The sequence below is a fragment of the Hyperoodon ampullatus genome (assembly GCF_949752795.1).
Source record: "Hyperoodon ampullatus genome assembly, chromosome: 2".
Classification (NCBI taxonomy): domain Eukaryota; kingdom Metazoa; phylum Chordata; class Mammalia; order Artiodactyla; family Ziphiidae; genus Hyperoodon; species Hyperoodon ampullatus.
Window position 1 is genome coordinate 166,519,106 of NC_136915.1, and position 18,417 is coordinate 166,537,522.

General features: G+C 34.3%; 1 protein-coding gene across 2 annotated transcripts in view; it reads right to left on the reverse strand.

The window, feature by feature from the left end:
- RABGAP1L (RAB GTPase activating protein 1 like) overlaps window positions 1–18,417 on the reverse strand; it is a gene marked incomplete at both ends in the record, with an annotated part of 630,503 nt that overhangs the window by 572,875 nt on the left and 39,211 nt on the right. For both annotated transcript variants that reach the window (XM_079698675.1, XM_079698674.1), the window contains 3 exons: window positions 6,300–6,466; window positions 9,507–9,609; window positions 15,541–15,607. In XM_079698675.1, the coding sequence (XP_079554801.1) occupies window positions 6,300–6,466; window positions 9,507–9,609; window positions 15,541–15,607 (337 nt within the window). The remainder of the gene's footprint in view (window positions 1–6,299; window positions 6,467–9,506; window positions 9,610–15,540; window positions 15,608–18,417) is intronic.

Below are 18,417 nucleotides of genomic sequence, written 5' to 3' on the forward strand. Positions count from 1 at the left end.
AACGGGAGAGGCCACAGCAGTGAGAGGCCCACGTACCGCAAAAAAAAAAAATTTTAAAAATAAATAAATAATAAAAAATAAAAAATCACTTTGAAATGACAGAATAATAAGCACATAAAATTTGAAGCAGCAGAACCTTCCAAAATTCTAATTTTGCTTTCAGGTGTTTTGAAAGTCCTCCCATGAATTAATAAATTTTTTTTAAAAAGAAAATATCAAGTGATGCATAATTTCTTTTTTGTTGAGATATAACTGACATATAACATTATGTAAAGTGTACAACGTGTTGATACATTTATATACTGCAATACGATTACCACTGTAGCATTAGCTAACACCACTATCATGTCACATCATTATCATTGCTTTTTTGTGGTGAGAACAATTATGACTTAGTCTATTAGCAACTTTAAAATTTATGGGGCTTCCCTGGTGGCACAGTAGTTGAGAGTCTGCCTGCCAATTCAGGGGACACGGGTTTGAGCCCTGGTCCGGGAAGATCCCACATGCCGCGGAGCAACTGGGCCCGTGAGCCACAGCTACTGAGCCTGCGCGTCTGAAGCCTGTGCTCTGCAACAAGAGAGGCCGCGACAGTGAGAGGCCCGTGCACCACGATGAAGAGTGGCCCCCGCTTGCCACAACTAGAGAAAGCCCTCACACAGAAACGAAGACCCAACACAGCCATAAATAAATAAAGCAAAAACTGTCAACAAGTAAAAATAAATAAAAACACCATTAAAAAATTATAATACAGTACATTCATTCCCTGGTATCTATGGAAAGATTGGATTCAGGACCCCTCCATGGACACAAAAATCTACGGATGCTTGTGTCCCTTATGTAAAATGACATAGTACAGTTGGCCCTATGTATCTGCAGGTTCTGCATCCACAGATTCAACCAACCAAGAACTGATCCATGGACTGATCCACAGACGGATTAATGGTTGACTGAATCAACCCTTGAGAAACCCGTGGAAAAAGGGCACACTAGACTGCTGACTACAATCACTAAGCTGTGCATTAGACCTCCAGAACTTTTTAATCTACTAGTTGCCAGTCTGTACATAATTTCTTAACTATACTGTTTCTGAAGAAAGAAATTAGTTCACTTTCCAAATATCTGCCATGCCATTCCTCTAAATGTTGGCAACAATAGGTTTTCAGCACTTGACTCCATATTTTGATGGGTATTCATTCAGCAAAATCACTAGCAGAGGGTTTGACTTCCAAACCCAGGAAAAATAGAAAGAGAGAATGAATTTTCTAAAATTCTAACTTTGTATATAAAAGTTGTATATAAATAAAGTGTACCCTAATACTTTGGATTTGTACCCAGCTTCTCTTTTGTTCCCAGTTGTAGAGGTGAATTATGACATTTTGTCTCCCATTCAAGCCTCAATCAACTGCAGTCTAACTTCTGCCCCACTACTCCTCTGAAATTGTCCAAGTTTTACAGTCTAAGATCTTTGTCTCTTATTTACCAATCAAATCCTTAGCTAACCTTCCTGAAGTACCTGATGCTGAAGGCATTCTCTCCTGCTGGAAACAATTTCCTCCCTCGCCTTTCCTGGCCTCGTGCTCTTGTGATTTTACCCCTAGATCTGTGCTTAATCCTTCTACATTCACTTGGCTCAATCCTCTTCCTATACCAATCTTTTCAAGGTCTCCCCATTCAACACTTGGACACAGGGTAATTTACCTACTCCTAGTCACAATTCTCAAGCTTTAACCACTTCTAAAATCTTTATTTCCCAAGCTTAGGATACAAATACCAACTGCTCACTAAACCTAAAAGTTCCACAGAAATGTGAAATTCAGCATATCTGAAACTCCGCTAGCTTTCCTCATGAGCCTCGAAACATTTCTCCTTGAAAGTCTATTTCTGTGACAGGGAAAAGCTAAATCGGACTCCAGGTTCGATCTGTTTCTTTGACTTTAACCTTTGCTTTTTGTTGCTTTTATTATAATCATACGTAATGTCCTGCCTCAGGGAACCCTGCTCCTCTGCCTGAATGTTAAACTAAAGTGCCTCTGTTCAGTTCACAGGGAGACAACCTCACCCCACCCACCTGTGGATGTCTCAAGAAAGAAGAAGAAATTAACACATCCCCTCACCGAGGCTGGCCATTCCACCGGGTATTTGCAAAACGTATGACCTTTTGACTTTACTTACTCATCTCCTCCCCCTCTCTGTGCTATAAAAGAAGCTGGCATCCAAACCCCGATAAGATGGTTTATCAGAGACACTAGCCTGGCATCTCTTCCGTCTGCCGCCTTTCTGAATAAAGTCATATTCCTTGCCTCAACACCTCGTCCCCGATTCACTGCAGCGAGCAGAGCAAGCTTGGACTCTGTAACATCTCAGTCAAAAGGATCAACAACCACCCAGTCACCTGAAAATAATCCTAGACCCCTTGTTTTCCCTCAACCTCGCCTCACATCAAACACCAGATCTTGATTCTTACTTCCCTAAGGCCTCTCAAATTCATCTTTTCTACTATCCCCACTGCCACCGCCTTTATTCACGCCATCATTTCTCATCTTGGCCACGATAGCCTTCTTTCTTCATATTTATTGCCTCCAATATCAGTATCTTTTTCACTGCTGTCAGAGTGACCTTTCCCAATTATAAATATAGTGTCATTCACAGCTTAAAATTCTCCCAACCTGAGGATAAAGGACTAAGCATGGTAATGACCTACCTATTCGGAATAATTACCCACCATGCCCACTGATGCTTCGGCAATATCTAATTTCCTACAGATCTTGAACATATCAGGTTACATCAGAGTTCTATGACCTGACTCAACTCTTGTCTCTGACTGAAATGCCCTCCTCTGCCTTACCACACTCCAAAATCCTGACCTTTCTACCAGAGTTAGTTATTCATTTATTGGTTCATTTATTCATTCATTTATTTTAGGCTTAAGAAACAAAGGATTCTGCCCAAAAAGAATAGAGACTCGATAGAAGACAAACAAGTATTAATTAACATTAATAAAAACAATAATAGCTAACATTTACTGAACATGTACCAGGTGACAAGCACTGTCCTAAAGGGCCTTACATGAATTCATATTTATTCATCATGACAACTGTGATACTGTGATATAATAAGAAATATATATTTTGGTATTCATCCTGGCTCCTGAAACAGTGCCATAGCAATAAAGGCAAAAGAAACATCTTTTGTTATAATATTCGGTTTTTATCCCATCCATTTCTGAAATAGTTCCAGAGCAATAAAGGTATAAGGAGCATCTTTTGTTATTCCTAATGAGCTTCTTTCAACCACACTTGAATTTTGTTAATGAGGTGACTTTTGGAAAGCCCCTGAGGATATGGGGTGGGGGGAAGATGGATGCTAGAGGAATCAATCACATGATAGAGGGCAGGAACTTTCAGCCCCACTCCCCCAACCTCCAGGGAAGGGAAAGGAGCTGGTACTTGAGTTAATCACTAATAGCCAATGATTTACTCGATTGTGCCTACAGAATGAAGCATCCATAAAAAACCCTAACTTAGGTGTTCAGAGAACTTCTGGGTTGGTGAACACATGGAGGTACTGAGAGGGTGGCGAGCCTGTAAAGGGCATGGAAACTCCATACACCCTCCCCCATACCTTGCCCTGTGCATCTCTTCTAGCTGGCTGTTCTAGAGCTGTATCCTTTTATAATAAACTGGTAATCTACTAAGTAAACTGTTTTCCTGAGGTCTGTGAGTCATTCTAGCAAATTATCAAACCTGAGGTGGAGGTTGTGGGACCCTCCAAGTTATAGCTGGTTGGTCAGAAACACAGATGACAACCTGGACCTGCAACTGATGTCTGAAGTAAGGAGGAGGGGCACAGTCTTGTGTAACTGAGCCCTTAACCTGTGGGGTCTGTGCCTACTCCAGGTAGTTAGTGTCATAATTGTATTGTAGGTCATCCAATTGGTGTCCAATTGGAGAATTAATTGCTAAAGGAAAAACACCCATCTGGTGTCAGAAATGAAGTGGTGTGAAGAGTAGTAAAGGAAACAGAGTTTTCTTTTAACAACTCTGAGAAGTTAGAGGGAAAGTTATAACCTTAAAAATTAAAAGATATTAGGAAAAAAAGTTTAAAAAATAATCCATGATATAATCTTCATATGAAGAAACTAGAAAAACAAGTTAAATCCAAAGCAGAAATAAAAAAGGAAATAAAAAAGAAAGCAAAAGGAATCAACAGAAGATAAAACAGAAAAACAATAGGGAAATCAATGAACCCAAAATCTGTTTCTTTGGGGGGGAATAAAATCAGTAAAATTAATAGACCTCTAGCTAGGCTGATAAAACAAAAAACAAGAGAGAATATATAAATTACCAATATCAGAAATAAAAGCAGATCCTACAGATCCTAAAAATATTAAAAATAAAAAGGTAATATTTTAAGCAATAAATTAAATATCCTTGATTAAACTGAAGATTCCTTGAAAGACACAAATCACCAAAAATGACTCAAGAAGAAATAAAAAAAATAATAAACAGAATAACACAATATCTACTAAAGAAATTAAATTATACCACTAAAGTTAGAAACCATGTTCTTATTTGATATTCATTTAAATCAGTCTCACATTTATTGGAGCTGAATGTAATTTAATCTTTTTATGTCACATGAAATGGCCTCAAATAGTATTTTTAATGTTTTAGTACTAAGAAATTCTTAACTCATGGTACTTACCACTCAGTCACTCAACATCAGTAGTTTTAAAAATACGAAAATAACATTTAATAATAAAAATCCACTCTAATATATATATTCTTGAAATTTATATAAATATATAAATTCCAGTACTCTTGTTTATCTTGCCATATATATTATATATATATTATATATATATAATATATATATAAAAAGCTAATTTGGGGGGGCAGGGTGGGAGGGGGGAAGCTAACTTTTTATCAAGTCTCTAGGAAGAAAAATTCACAGCATAATAATTTATTAATTGTCACTAGAATGATGACAACCACTTTGTATACAGCTCCTTTATTCCTTTATTTATTCTTATGCAACCCTGAATAATCCTTTGGCTCAAAATGACAAACAAACTCTTTGATAGTCATTAACAATTAAGCTACCAAAAAAAAAAAGAAAGAAAAGAAAGAAAGAAGGAAGGGAGAAAAATATCTCAGAATAAAACATGAAAATATGCTCAGGACACTAAAATTTTAAATATTGTTCATATTATCTTCATCAGAATATGCTACAAAAACTAAAAGAAAAAAAACAGTCTACACAGTAATAAAAGCTGTGTCAAACCACAGCTCTAATAATTTTATGAAAGACGAAAACCACAACAATTTCAAAGCATCTAATATATGAAGCCTAACTGAGCAATGACAAGTTTTTTTTAATATGCAAATGGTTAAGCGGCTTCTATATTTGTTCACTGAACTGATGCTTGCTTTTACCACATTACATTTTGCATATTATAGTATATGAAGCAACAAGCATTTTTTAAACTTGGGAGAGAGGGAGCACTAAACAGGATGAAAAGGATTTTCCATCACTCAAATAGAATATTCTACTCTGATTTCATAAAATGGACACTACTAGAATTCAAATTATTTTTCACTGTTACCTTCTTCCTTCATTACATAACAAAAAGTGTATTTTACCTACTAATACTGCCTAATTTAAGAACTTCACAGAAACCCTAATTTTGTTCATTTAATATTAAAATAATTTTATAACCTTACTAATAAGAAAGACAACACCTTCACATAATATTATATAGGTAGAAATAACTATAACAATTAGTCATGTATTACTTTTTTCACTATTCATAATTTTTTCACTATTACTTTATAGTAGGGTGAGAGGTTTTACTTTATAAAGATATGATGTTTCTGTGCCCTTTCTTTTTGGTTTTATGTAATTGTATATAAAAGAAAGAAAGAAAAGCTGTTTTAGATATAGATTCGTTATTTCTATTAAGTATGTTGATACTTTACAGGTTTCTAAAACAAATTCCTACATAATTATTACTAGTTGTTTTTTTTCAACTGACATTACCTACATATGGATTTTTCAAATACTCTGTTGGTTGACTCTAAATATCATTTGATTATCTGAGGAATTCTATCACTTTTTATTGCTATTTAAGAAATTATTTAAAATTTAAAATTATTTAAAATTTAAAATTAAAACTTTTAAAAATTAAAAATATGCTATTTAAGAAATTATTTTATTGCTATTTAAGAAATTATGTTGGCATTAAAGAAAAAATGATGGAAAAAATGTATTATGTGAAAAGAACAAAAAGGTCCTACCTGTTTCAACCTCATGAAGAAAGTCTCCGTGAAAGTCTTTCTGCTGAAATACCAAAATCGCTCGTTTGCAGGGTACACGCGTACTACTGTCTCCAGGAGAAAGCGGACAGGCTCCACCACCTCCGTGACTACCATATCCACCGCCACGGTCATGTACACTCGTTTATCTGCAGTAGAAATTTTCTGTGTTTTATACCAGCTTTATTATTACTTATTTAAGAAAACAAAGTTAAAGGATTAAGGTTCTTTATACTCCTGTTACCTGCTATGTTTAATTTTAAATGTTTTATTGTCACTTAGATTAAATAGGTAACCAAGTTTCCCAAGTATGTTTCTCAACACTCCTGATCCCACCTTAATCAAATGTTCAAATATCCTCTGACAACTTTAATTTTTCCTTCTCAAAATCAGGCCCTTAATATAAAAAAATAAATAAAATAGAAATTTCAGAATGTCTTTTACACTAAAACTATCTTTCAGGTTTAAAAACAAAACCTGGAAAATCACAAAGATCTGCCCTTTCATTTTATAAAAAGAGATACTAGAAATTATTAGGTCTGTTTGATGAGTTGCATGGGAAGGACTGTCAAATCAGAAGAGATGCTCAACCTTCATTACGTTAAATTTGTTTGGGAACATGTTATTAATATTTCAATGTTGTATGCTTTAAGGGAAGTCCCCAGAGATTTGTCAGTACCCTCACTGTCCATAATACATATTAACCATCAGGAAAATCATTGACCAAAGCTCTAATGTGTAATTTTCATATATATACTCTCTATATAACATATAAAATACGCTATATATACTCTCTCTATATATATAACATATAGAGTACACATACACATATATACTCTCTCTACATATATAGAGTATATATACACACTACATATTTATAGTATGTATATATATTTTATATACATAAAATATATATCAGAGACCTGGCAAGTGCTTTTAGAGAACAGTATACTGTTATCAGTCAAAATTTCAGTTACTATTTAAAATGTTTTCTTCACCATAGCCTTCCTCTAATTTGAATCTAGACTTTCTAGACCAGTGTCTATTGGTTTTCTTCAGTTTCGCTATGATAGATTGAAATGTGGATTTCATTTTATTCTATTTACCCTGCTTGAAATTCATTGGGATTTTTGAAACTGTGGTTTGCTTATTCCGTATCATTTTGTCATTTCTTCATTATTCTAAAAATATTTTTAAAATTTATATTGTCTACCATTTTCAGTTCTCAGTTAAAGGAAAGTTCAAATAACCAAGCCTACCATTAGAAGAAACCTTCAATAGTGTCTTTTTAACCATTATACAACATTTATACTCATCAACTACACTTCCATTAATATCATTAAACTCAACAAAAAATGTATTACATTCATACTAAATACAAGCATTCTATCTGCCAATTCAAGAGGAACTAGGATTCTCTAGACATTGTGCTTGACCTAAGGACCTTATAAAGTCTCAGGGGAATAAAGTAGAGGGGTTAGGGAAAATAACAAAACACAGAATACAATATACAACTTGACGTAGCAAAAAGATCCCAGACATTTCATCTCTCAGGGCTTCAACTTTTGTAGTTTTGATTCATGACTCCTCTGAGTAATTTATAATTTCAAGAACACCATTTAAAAATTTAAGAAATTAGGTCAACATTTTTGTGTGGCATATGAAATGATTTTAAATTTAAAACACATTATCTTTTGCATTAGAATATTATTGTAATATAGTACTATGTAGTTTCTTTTAATTGAACAAATAAATTTTTTAAAATATATTTTTAAAAAATATATAATTCTTTATTTTTTTACTATTATTATTATTTTTGGGCCACACTGCACGACATGTGGGATCTTAGTTCCCCAACCAGGGATCGAACCTGCAACCCCTGCATTGGAAGGTGGAGCCTTAACCACTGGACCGCCAGGGAAGTCCCTAAAATATATTATTTTTAATTGAGGACCAAATACATATTAAAATACAAAATGAAACTGAACTATGTGTTACATTAAGAACAGGTAAAAAGTGCTTTTATAAGTTATTATTTGAAATTTCTATATTTTACTTCAAAATTATCAACTGGCTTAGTTTTTCCATTTTCACGTTGATTTTCTGAATGATTATAAGGAAGAAGTTTACAGACTGGTATTCGCAAGCCTGTATCCAGAAATAACAAACTGTGGTGTAAAAATTATTTATTCCTAATATATGAAAAGCTAAATTTTACATAATCATCATTATTTTTCTCTCTTTTAGCCCTCAGTTTGAAATAGCTTGATGTGTGATCAAATGCATGCAATTTGTGGAACTGGTAAATACTTTTATCAAGGAAATTCAAAAATAATTATCATTTAATGTTCTTCATTAATATATTATATTTCCATATCAGTATTCACTAATGCTCCTGTCTTTAACCAAAAGTCTATTGTGGGTATAAAGTAAATAATATAAAACTAAAGATCAAACAAGCTGATCCATTATTTTCTCAATATAAATTATTGGTTGAATCATAGTAAAGCATTTAGTAGAAGATTATAACTCATGAGATAAAACTAAATTTTAGTTTAAAGGCAGACAGTGGAGGGGAAAAAAAAAACACATGGGCAATGAACAGATATTTAGATAAAGTAGGAATAAAAATAAATACAATGGGAAAAATGACAAATGAGCCTACTTACCATCTATAAATTCTGTTCAACACTAACATATTAAACAAAATGAAAAGGTAAACAACTTGGAAAAAAGTATTTGCCACAAATGAAATCCTAAATATACATTACTAAGTTCCCAAAGGTCAAAAGACTGGAATGAATAATAGTAAATGAAAAGATATAAGTAATCTGTAATATAGCGAAAAAAAGTTAAAATAGTTATAAGATATGAAAAAATTCCAGAATTTGCTTCATCATTTCTTTCATACTCTTCCATCATTTCCCCCTTAAATAAAACAACTCTATAATGACATATGAAACACAAAGCCCAAATACTTTCTTAACATAATGTAATAAAATTAATCCACATATCATCAGGGGGCTTTCTTTTGAATAGTGGAGATTTTCCCCATAAGTGTATAAAGCATGAAAACAAGAATAATTCCATTTAAAATGAGCACCAGAATTTTTCTAAACATGGCAAAACAATATTGTCCATAATGTAAACTTTAAAGTAAATAATAAGGAATTTTTAAAGAAAATTCACCTTTTGGGGTTTCTTCATTAAGTGCCAGAAATATTGGTGCATTGGGGTTCCACATGCCGGTGATAACATAAGCTCTCCCATCATAGCTCTTTCCCATGGATTCCTATAAAAGTTCAAACAGGAATCACTGAGAATATATACATCAAAAAATCATCATTTTAAATTATAAGTAAATCTTACTTTAAGCAATCCAATTTATTAAAATTTGAATTTACAGTCAAACAGGGGACTTATTTTCTTTGTAAACTTTTTTCATCCCACAGAAGCATTTCTTTAAATATTAAATTCTCCTACAGCTTTCTCCAGAGTTTCTATTTAGAGACACATACTCTTGGATAAAAGAATGTATACCCTTACATGCTGACTCACAAAAACATAATACTGGTATGAAGTTATATTTAACTTTATCTTAGGCTGGTTGTCAAAGTCTCACATACCTACACACACAGGATATAGGAAGTTTCTATTAAAACTGTATCACGGATCTCACTGAAGATAGTTAAACTGAATTAATAGCTAATCACAGGAAAATACGTTAGGATTTTTCCTCTAATTTCTAGTTTTTAATATATTCTTAAAATATTAATGTACTTTATCACAATGAATACCTTTAAAGTTAATACTTTTTATTGCCTATATGCCAGATATAGGTACACTTTCTAACAATCATAAATCAATATTAGGAGACTAATACTGGTTTGTAATCGGCACTCAAGGTAATTAACTATCTCCCTTTACCCTCATACTTATTCTCCTTTTGTTCTCTCCTTCTCTTCTTCCTCTTCATTTCCTCCACCCCTTAAGACTTTTACCAAGCCAGCTCTTGACTCTCGCTAAAGCAGCAACTCCACAACTATATGTGGCCTTGAAAGCAAGGCCACACGTAGTGTGTGTGTGTGTGTGTGTGTGTGTGTGTGTGTGTGTGTGTGTGTGTGTGTGTGTGTGTAGTGTGGGGGAGCTTAGAGGTTGTCCCGTGGGAGAACAGCATACGTATATAAATATGTGCACGTGCAAAAGAGTATTATCCACAGTACTTTCAATTTTCTGTACCGATTTCCTTATATTATAAATGGAGAGTGCAAAAAGGGTCAAACTAAAAGAGAAAAAACTTTTTTTTCAATATTTCCCCCATAGAAATGCTTCTCTGAATCCCTATGAAATTATTGTAGTCATTTGGCAAAATGACTATGTACATTTTTCTAGTGTACTCGTGATATTTCACTAATCAGATTGTATAGCTTAAGTGCAGGGACCCTGAGTTCCAGAGGTGAAATACACTCAAGGCCATGTAAAGGAAACCCACTCAGTACCTCCAACACACTTATATATTCATATCTTTCTCTCTCTCTCTCCCTCACTCCCTTCCATGTGCCTATCCTCTCTCTCTTCTGTCTAATTAGACGTTCAGAACAAGAATGAGCACCTGACCCAAAAAAGTCCAGTCCATTTCTGGACAAGAGCTCGTGCTATGCTTGAGTCCAAACAAATGAGCTAGACCAGTCAAATTCTTTCTTTCAATTAACAAATACCAAGGAAAGTGGGCAGTTAGCAGTGGGGCTGAAAGGTTTTGATAAGAAGTCAGGTGATGTCAGGCCACATACAAAACGAAGTTATAACAGAATTTAATGTAGGGAAAAAATATATAAAGAACAGCAGAGTACTAGGAAACTGCTAAGTGGTAAGAGAGAAATGGAGAAAACAAACACCGAAAAAATCCTTTAAAATAATTAATCCTGTAGTCAAAAAACAAAGGCAGATACAAAGGAGGCAGATACAAGTTGAAGGGGAGGAAAGAGAAGGGCAGAGAAGAGGCAGGGAGGGAGAGAAAAGGGCAAGGAGGGAGAAGGGGAGGAGAGGGAGAAAGAGGGAAGAGAAGGAAAGAAGGGGGGAATGGAGGGAGGAAGGGAGGCAGGGAGGGGGAGAGAGGAGAAGGTGCAGACAGGCAGAAGGGGGGCGGAGCACCAGAGGTTGAGAGAACAGGGGCAGCAATAAAGAGTCTCACAGAAAGAGTAAGCCCATGGCAGGAGAGGCAGACAGGAAGAGACCAGATAGAGACCACTTTGCAGGTTTAGGTACAATTTCATGAAGATCAATAACCTCTTTTGCCTTTAAGGTGCTCTAAGTGAATCTTTGTTTCTTGTAACCAAAACAGCCTAACCAAATTAAGCATATTTTTATTTCTTTTTAGTCTTCACAACATACAACCACAATAATACTGTCTTACACATCAAAAGCCCTCAATAAAAGTTTCTCTTTATCAAGTCATTTTTGATATTGAACTAGACATTTCTATTACATAGCCTGGCTTGCTCCCATCCCCTTATGAAGATAGTGTCACAATCTTTGCTCTAGAGTTCTTTCCTGACTCCTCTGCATGCCCTGGCTCCCCCAGGCAGGCTGACAAGATCAGGGACACCAGGTAAAGGACATCTGGACAACAAAAGCCTCTGCCCAAACTAGGCCAGGCTGGAACCACCAGATGCCCTCTTCTTAAGAAAATAAACTGGGAAATATAATGAGAATATGGCACTTTGCAATGGAAACATAAGCTGAAGAATCATGCTAATTCATCTAAGCCATGAATGAACTACTGTCAAGTTATGAGTAAGCTGAAGCTATGAGGTCAAGTAGGCAGACAGCAGGGTAAAGCACACAGATGGCATCAGAAGGAGGAGGTAACACAAAAAAATAAAAATAAAAAATGTAAGTTCATGCTAATCTATCCATTCATTAAACAAATATGAGCCTACTGTGAGTCATGCTCTATATCTGTGAGTATCCAGCAAGGAAAACAAACAAAATGGTCCTGACTTTATGGAGCTGACAGGCTAATGATTTCCAAACAGCAGTTTGTGACCCATTTGTGGATCATAAAATCAATTTAGTGGATTATGACCAGACTTTTTACTCAAGTAGAGGAAAAAAATTGCAGATTTCATCGCACATGTAAGGGTTAAGAATTGTTTCATAAAAATTTTACTTTAGCTTTTTTATACATAAAGATTACAAGTATATTGGATTACAATGTAAATTTTATTTCTGTGAGTCCAGCTACTAGCCTAATGTCAATAAATAGTTAATTGTGAAGATCCACAAGCTTTCTGTGGCGTCTCTAGGACTTTTTTTTTTAATATTATTTTATTTTACCTGCTTCTGAGTTTTTATAAAAATGGTATTACATTGTTTATAGTCTTCTGTGACTTGATTTTTTTTTTAACATCTTTACTGAAGTATAATTGCTTTACAATGTTGTGTTAGTTTCTGCTGTATAGGACTTTAAGTTGTGCTCCAGTTCCATGAAATCTGACTCTACCTAGTTTTCAGCTTTTTGGTACATTCCTGTTAGGCTTTTCCTAGGTATCAATGGCTATGAATCAAAAATTCTCATTTCCTTATTCCTACTACAAGTATATTCACCAAACTATTCTCACTCACTACTGGGAGAAAATTGAGAGTCTGTTATCTGTACCCACAAAAAAACCTAACTAATTTTATTTATATATGATTTTATTTACATACTATGTATAATATATATATATATAAGTAATATGGCTATTTGACTAAAAAATATATTTCATTTATAAGTATAACTTTCTCTTTCATGTAGATTTTATATTAAACAAAATTTATAAATTTATAGAAAAGTCTCAGTTCATCTTGCTTATTTAGCATTCAGGGAAGAAAGTCAGCATTGCTTAAAAATTATTCACGTCAAATAGAATAGTCTCACAAATTCTGAAATTAAATATAATTAAACACTTTTAAAGTTTGTCAGAATAAAGTGCAAGGTGAAATTTGTTTTCAAAGTGTACACGTATTTGGATGTCATAGAAGAAAAAGTATTAACATCTGGCTCTAGAGGGCAGAACTAAGACTAATTAGGCAAAGTTACAAGGAATATGATTTCAGTTGATTACAAAGTTATAACCTGTAATAACCAGAACTGTCCCATAGTCTTCATTATAAGGTAACAAGTTCCTTTTTATTAGATGTAATCTAGGGGCTTCCCTGGTGGCGCAGTGGTTGAGAGTCCGCCTGCCGATGCAGGGGACACGGGTTCGTGCCCCGGTCCGGGAGGATCCCACATGCCGTGGAGCGGCTGGGCCCGTGAGCCAAGGCTGCTGAGCCTGCACGTCCGGAGCCTGTGCTCCGCAACGGGAGAGGCCACAACAGTGAGAGGCCCACGTACCGCAAAAAAAAAAAAAGATGTAATCTAGCTAAAGCTCCATAACCGTGTATTAAAGATAGCATGGGGCTTCCCTGGTGGCGCAGTGGTTGAGAGTCCGCCTGCTGATGCAGGGGACATGGGTTCGTGCCCCGGTCCGGGAGGATCCCACATGCCACGGAGCAGCTGGGCCCGTGAGCCGTGGCCGCTGGGCCTGAGCGTCCGGAGCCTGTGCTCCGCAACGTGAGAGGCCGCAGCAGTGAAAGGCCCGCACACCGCAAAAAAAAAAAAAAAAAAAAAGATAGCATGAAGATTAATAGCATTGGTAATAACAAATCACAATTGCTGATAATTGTACATATAAACCCTCCAACTTGACCAACTATTTGTGGCACAAGTAAGCCCACTGCTCTTTCCAGGAGCTTCAGTGCTGACAAGTCCTTTGATATCAATTTGGACTCTTAAAGGTGGAGGGCTGCACCACAAGCAAGACACTAAGACTACGGGGGATCTGAAGTTCATGCCAGGTCTGTAACTCTATAATCTAAACTTAGGTTTAATAGAAAAATCTTTGCCAGTGATTCATCTTAATCTTTTAAACTCTGAAAAATCATTACTAATTAGGATCTAGGAGCTTATAAATGTTTAATGTCCCTGAAACTACCTCCTCACGGAATTTTCAGGGCTCCAAAATGCTATGTCCTGCCTTAAGTAAAACCACTTGCATTACTGATATGCTGTAAAGAGCGAGGGAAGAGAGATGAACCAATACCTAGTTCATTTTCACATTTAAAGTAACTGGTTGTCCTTACCTTACCTACCCATGCAGTGCTTCCTCTGTATTTCTGTGGCTCATTGTACCAACTCTCTGAGAGCACTTAACCCACTGCTGTCATTACATACTTAAAAGATCTATTTCCATCACAAGATTATGAACCCACAGATGGTAAGATCTGTTTTACAATGTCTATAACACCAGCACTTCACACAATACTTGACACAAAATTAGGTCCTCAAAAAGGCTGAATAAACTATTCAACTATCAGTAGAAAATCCATGTGATGTTACCATGAAATAACTCAAAGAAAAAGTTGATATAATTTGTGGTATTTAACTGACATTTGCAAAATACAGCTGAAAGGAAGAAAACATGTAGTGCTACGTAAAAAAATCTCAGTTAAGTAAGTAAAAAACTTTATACTTACACTAAGATAACTATTTCCTGTAACATTTATAAACCACAAAGTAAATGTTTTCATTAACTGCAATATTAGCAGGTATTTCTGTTTAAAAGTTAAGATGGCTTGCTATTTTTACATCAAATACCAACTCTTAAATATATATTAACCTTCAAGGGCATTCCTTAAATAAGTACCACTCCTACAGTAAATATACTTTGCTAATGAAAGGTAATCAAGAAGGAAAAATTCAGAAAGGGAAACGCTTTAAAGAAAACAAAAGCATCCATCACGGTACTCGAATTAATAATACTGCATTAAAAAAAATGAAAGGCACCATATTCATTTATAACATTGTGCCTGTTATAATCATGTATTTGTTATTTTGGCTCAAAGAAGAGACACATTCCTAAGAAGCCAAACAGATGAATAGATAGATATTTTCATTACACTATCCTTTTATTTGCTTCCCACTTGCATATGGTTTTTTTATGAAAGTTTTCCTAAATCTCTCCCTCATAAGTAATTTTAAGTTTGGGGTTCCAAATTAAATTACTACTATCACAGTAATTGATAGCTGAAAGTTAGAAACAATTTTGACAAAATGACAAAATTTCAAAATAGAAAATACTTTAAAAATATAAAATAACTATCATCTATACTTTGTTAAGGTGCTTAAGATTTTCATTACCATATCCAGTAAATGCATGTCACTGTTCTTCACGTTTCGACCTGGGCTTAATAACATCCCAAAACATCTGAAAATATTGGGGGGGAGAAAAAAGGAGAAATAAGGTATCAAGAATATATAGAAGCCCAGTGAGCAAAAGCCTCAATAGTAATGATACAATCTGAGCTCTGTACTGACAAATAGCTTTCATTTTTTAGAGAAACATCATAAATAAGAATTCATTAAGATACATAATAAAATCACATAGAAATAAGTTACCTAAATTCCCAGATCTTTATTTTTGCATGTAAAAGATTACCAATGATCAGAAACTGTGATAAAAATAGCCATAAATTGTTAACTGAAACAAAATACAGTAGTGACATATAAATTAGTTTCTGGGTAAAAATGAGATTGTATTTGCTTTAGAGTTACTCCAAACATATTGGTCAAGATCAACTAACCTAGTTAAATTAAAAGAAAGAAAAAATTTTTTAAAATTAGAATAAGACTCTGTACTCTCTCTTTGCATCAAGCCAGATTAATAGAAACAGTCACCCTGGCCCTCAACAGTCATGTTCACTGAGTAGCCTAAATCCTCAGTTTGAAATACTATATCCTCAGTTTGAAAAAAAAAAAAAAAAAAGTTATATGAAACTCATTACTAAAAATGCTATTATATTAGTGAAGATATTACCCAACATACTGTATACTATTAACTACTTTATTCTGTGCTTCCTAATGCTAGGGAAGCTTTAGGAATCCCATCAACACTACCAATTTGTTTGTAAAGGATTTTCATAAACTCTAAAATTTAGCTAATTCAAACATTTTTTAATATTTGTTAGGATATTATTGTTATTTCTTCTTTATAGGTAAGAAACATAAAGTCCAGAAAAGTTATTTTACTCAAATTTATGTGGCTATTAAGTAGGTCTTGTACTCGAGAAACAATGTGATCTGTCCACAGTGTGCCTCTCTCCGCCAAAAATGCATACCCACACTTACTAAAATAGAGTGTTTTTATTGTAGCTTTCCAAAATTTTAAAGTATGCTATGGAGCATTTTATACAAGACTAAAAGCAAATTAAATATACCATTTTTTAAGTTTCAAAATAGCGGCAGCTGAGCAGTCAATACTTAATCTGATCCTTGTTTTCCAAAGGTTTAGTTTTCTAGTAGCATGGCTTTTTTTTCCATAAACAAGACAAGAGATTAGTCCTGTACAAATATGAGCTTAGTAAGTAGTAAAAAATATATATATATAATACTTCCTGCGAATATTTGAGGATACCTTGCACAAGGCATCCAAAAAGATCAAGTATATAACAAAGATAAAGTCAGTAAGTTCTGAGGAAATTCCAAACATATAATTGTACCAGTGAACAAAATATAACTTACTAAAATAGAAATTATTATAATCTAATATTCATAATTTTAATACGATTCCTTTAAACTGCTATGAACTCTCTATGAACTCCTATAATAAACAGTCTATACAAATTAAATGCTAATTAATCATGTACTTTATTGTACTATTTCTTCTAAGTTTGCCTTAAATTCCTTATAAGAATAAAAGAGTTAATTCTTTTTCAGACATAAAATTTAGTTCCCTCAACTTAAAAGTCAGTCAGTGAGGACAGAAGACTTCTCTCACATTCCCTACATACTTTGCTTCAGCTTGCACCTCTCATGGGTTTTAAAATACTGTTTTCTATATTATGGTTTTTAAGTTACAAAACTATTATATATACTCATTGTAAAAAGCTAATACCAAAGTGTATAGGGAAAAAATAATTTCTCCTTTCTCTCTCTAATCTCAGACCCTTTGGAACCAATACTAAGAGTTTAGTATGCACCCTCCCTACCTTTCGTTTGCTCTTTTTGAAAATTTAAAGTTTTATATTGTTTGTCAAGCAGTCACAGGTAAGTGGCAAAATGGGTACAATTTTCCTAATATAATGTCCTATCTTAAACTCCACTGCAAAAGGAAATTTAGGTTTTCCTTAAATGGGAACACACATCACCTTATTTTGATGATCTTTGATGCACTGCTTTTTTCCTGGGTTATAAATAAAAAATCCTGCCACCAACCAACAGTGCGACCCTAGACAAAGCACCTAACCCCCTTGGGCCTCTGCTTCCTCTTCTAGAAAATGGGAGAGGTAACAATACATGAACTCTAAGGATCCTTCCAGCACTAAAACTGAGTAATTTTTTTCTATCAAGCTGTATTAGTCATTTCCAAAATTATATTTCATTAAAGCACATAAGGTTTCCTATAGAGACAAGCAAGGTCTATTACGAATAACATGTCAGAAATTAGATAGATATTATTAGCACCACAAGCACCTAATGCGATTATTAAGTGTTTCATTGTGGAGCTCAAAGCGTTCAATCTTCTCTTATTACCTCCATAAATAATGTAGAAAGAAAACTGCTATTACACCTATTTTCTCAGGGATGTCACAGTCTAGTAGGGGAGGAAAATAAGTAAACGGACAATTACAACCTGTATGGTAAGTTCTACAATAGCCTTAAGTACAGAATGTTAACAAAGCAGAGAGAAGACACACCCAACATTATTTATAATATAGCAAATAGCTAACTTGACCCAAAATTTGAAATCAAACCTCCTAAGAATGGGATGATGGTGTTATCATATTAATAATTATTATTATATTAATTATAGCAGCTGTTTATTGAATGCTTTGTCAGACATTACTATATTGCTGCATTTACATTTCAAAACAACCTCCATATAACAAATAATAAAACCGGTTTCCGGAAAGTAGAAGTGATTTGTCCAAACCACAAAACTATTAAGCCCGTGACTATGACTCCAAAACTGCAGAGTCTTTTACACATTATACTCTGTCATCTCCCTAGCCTATCAGT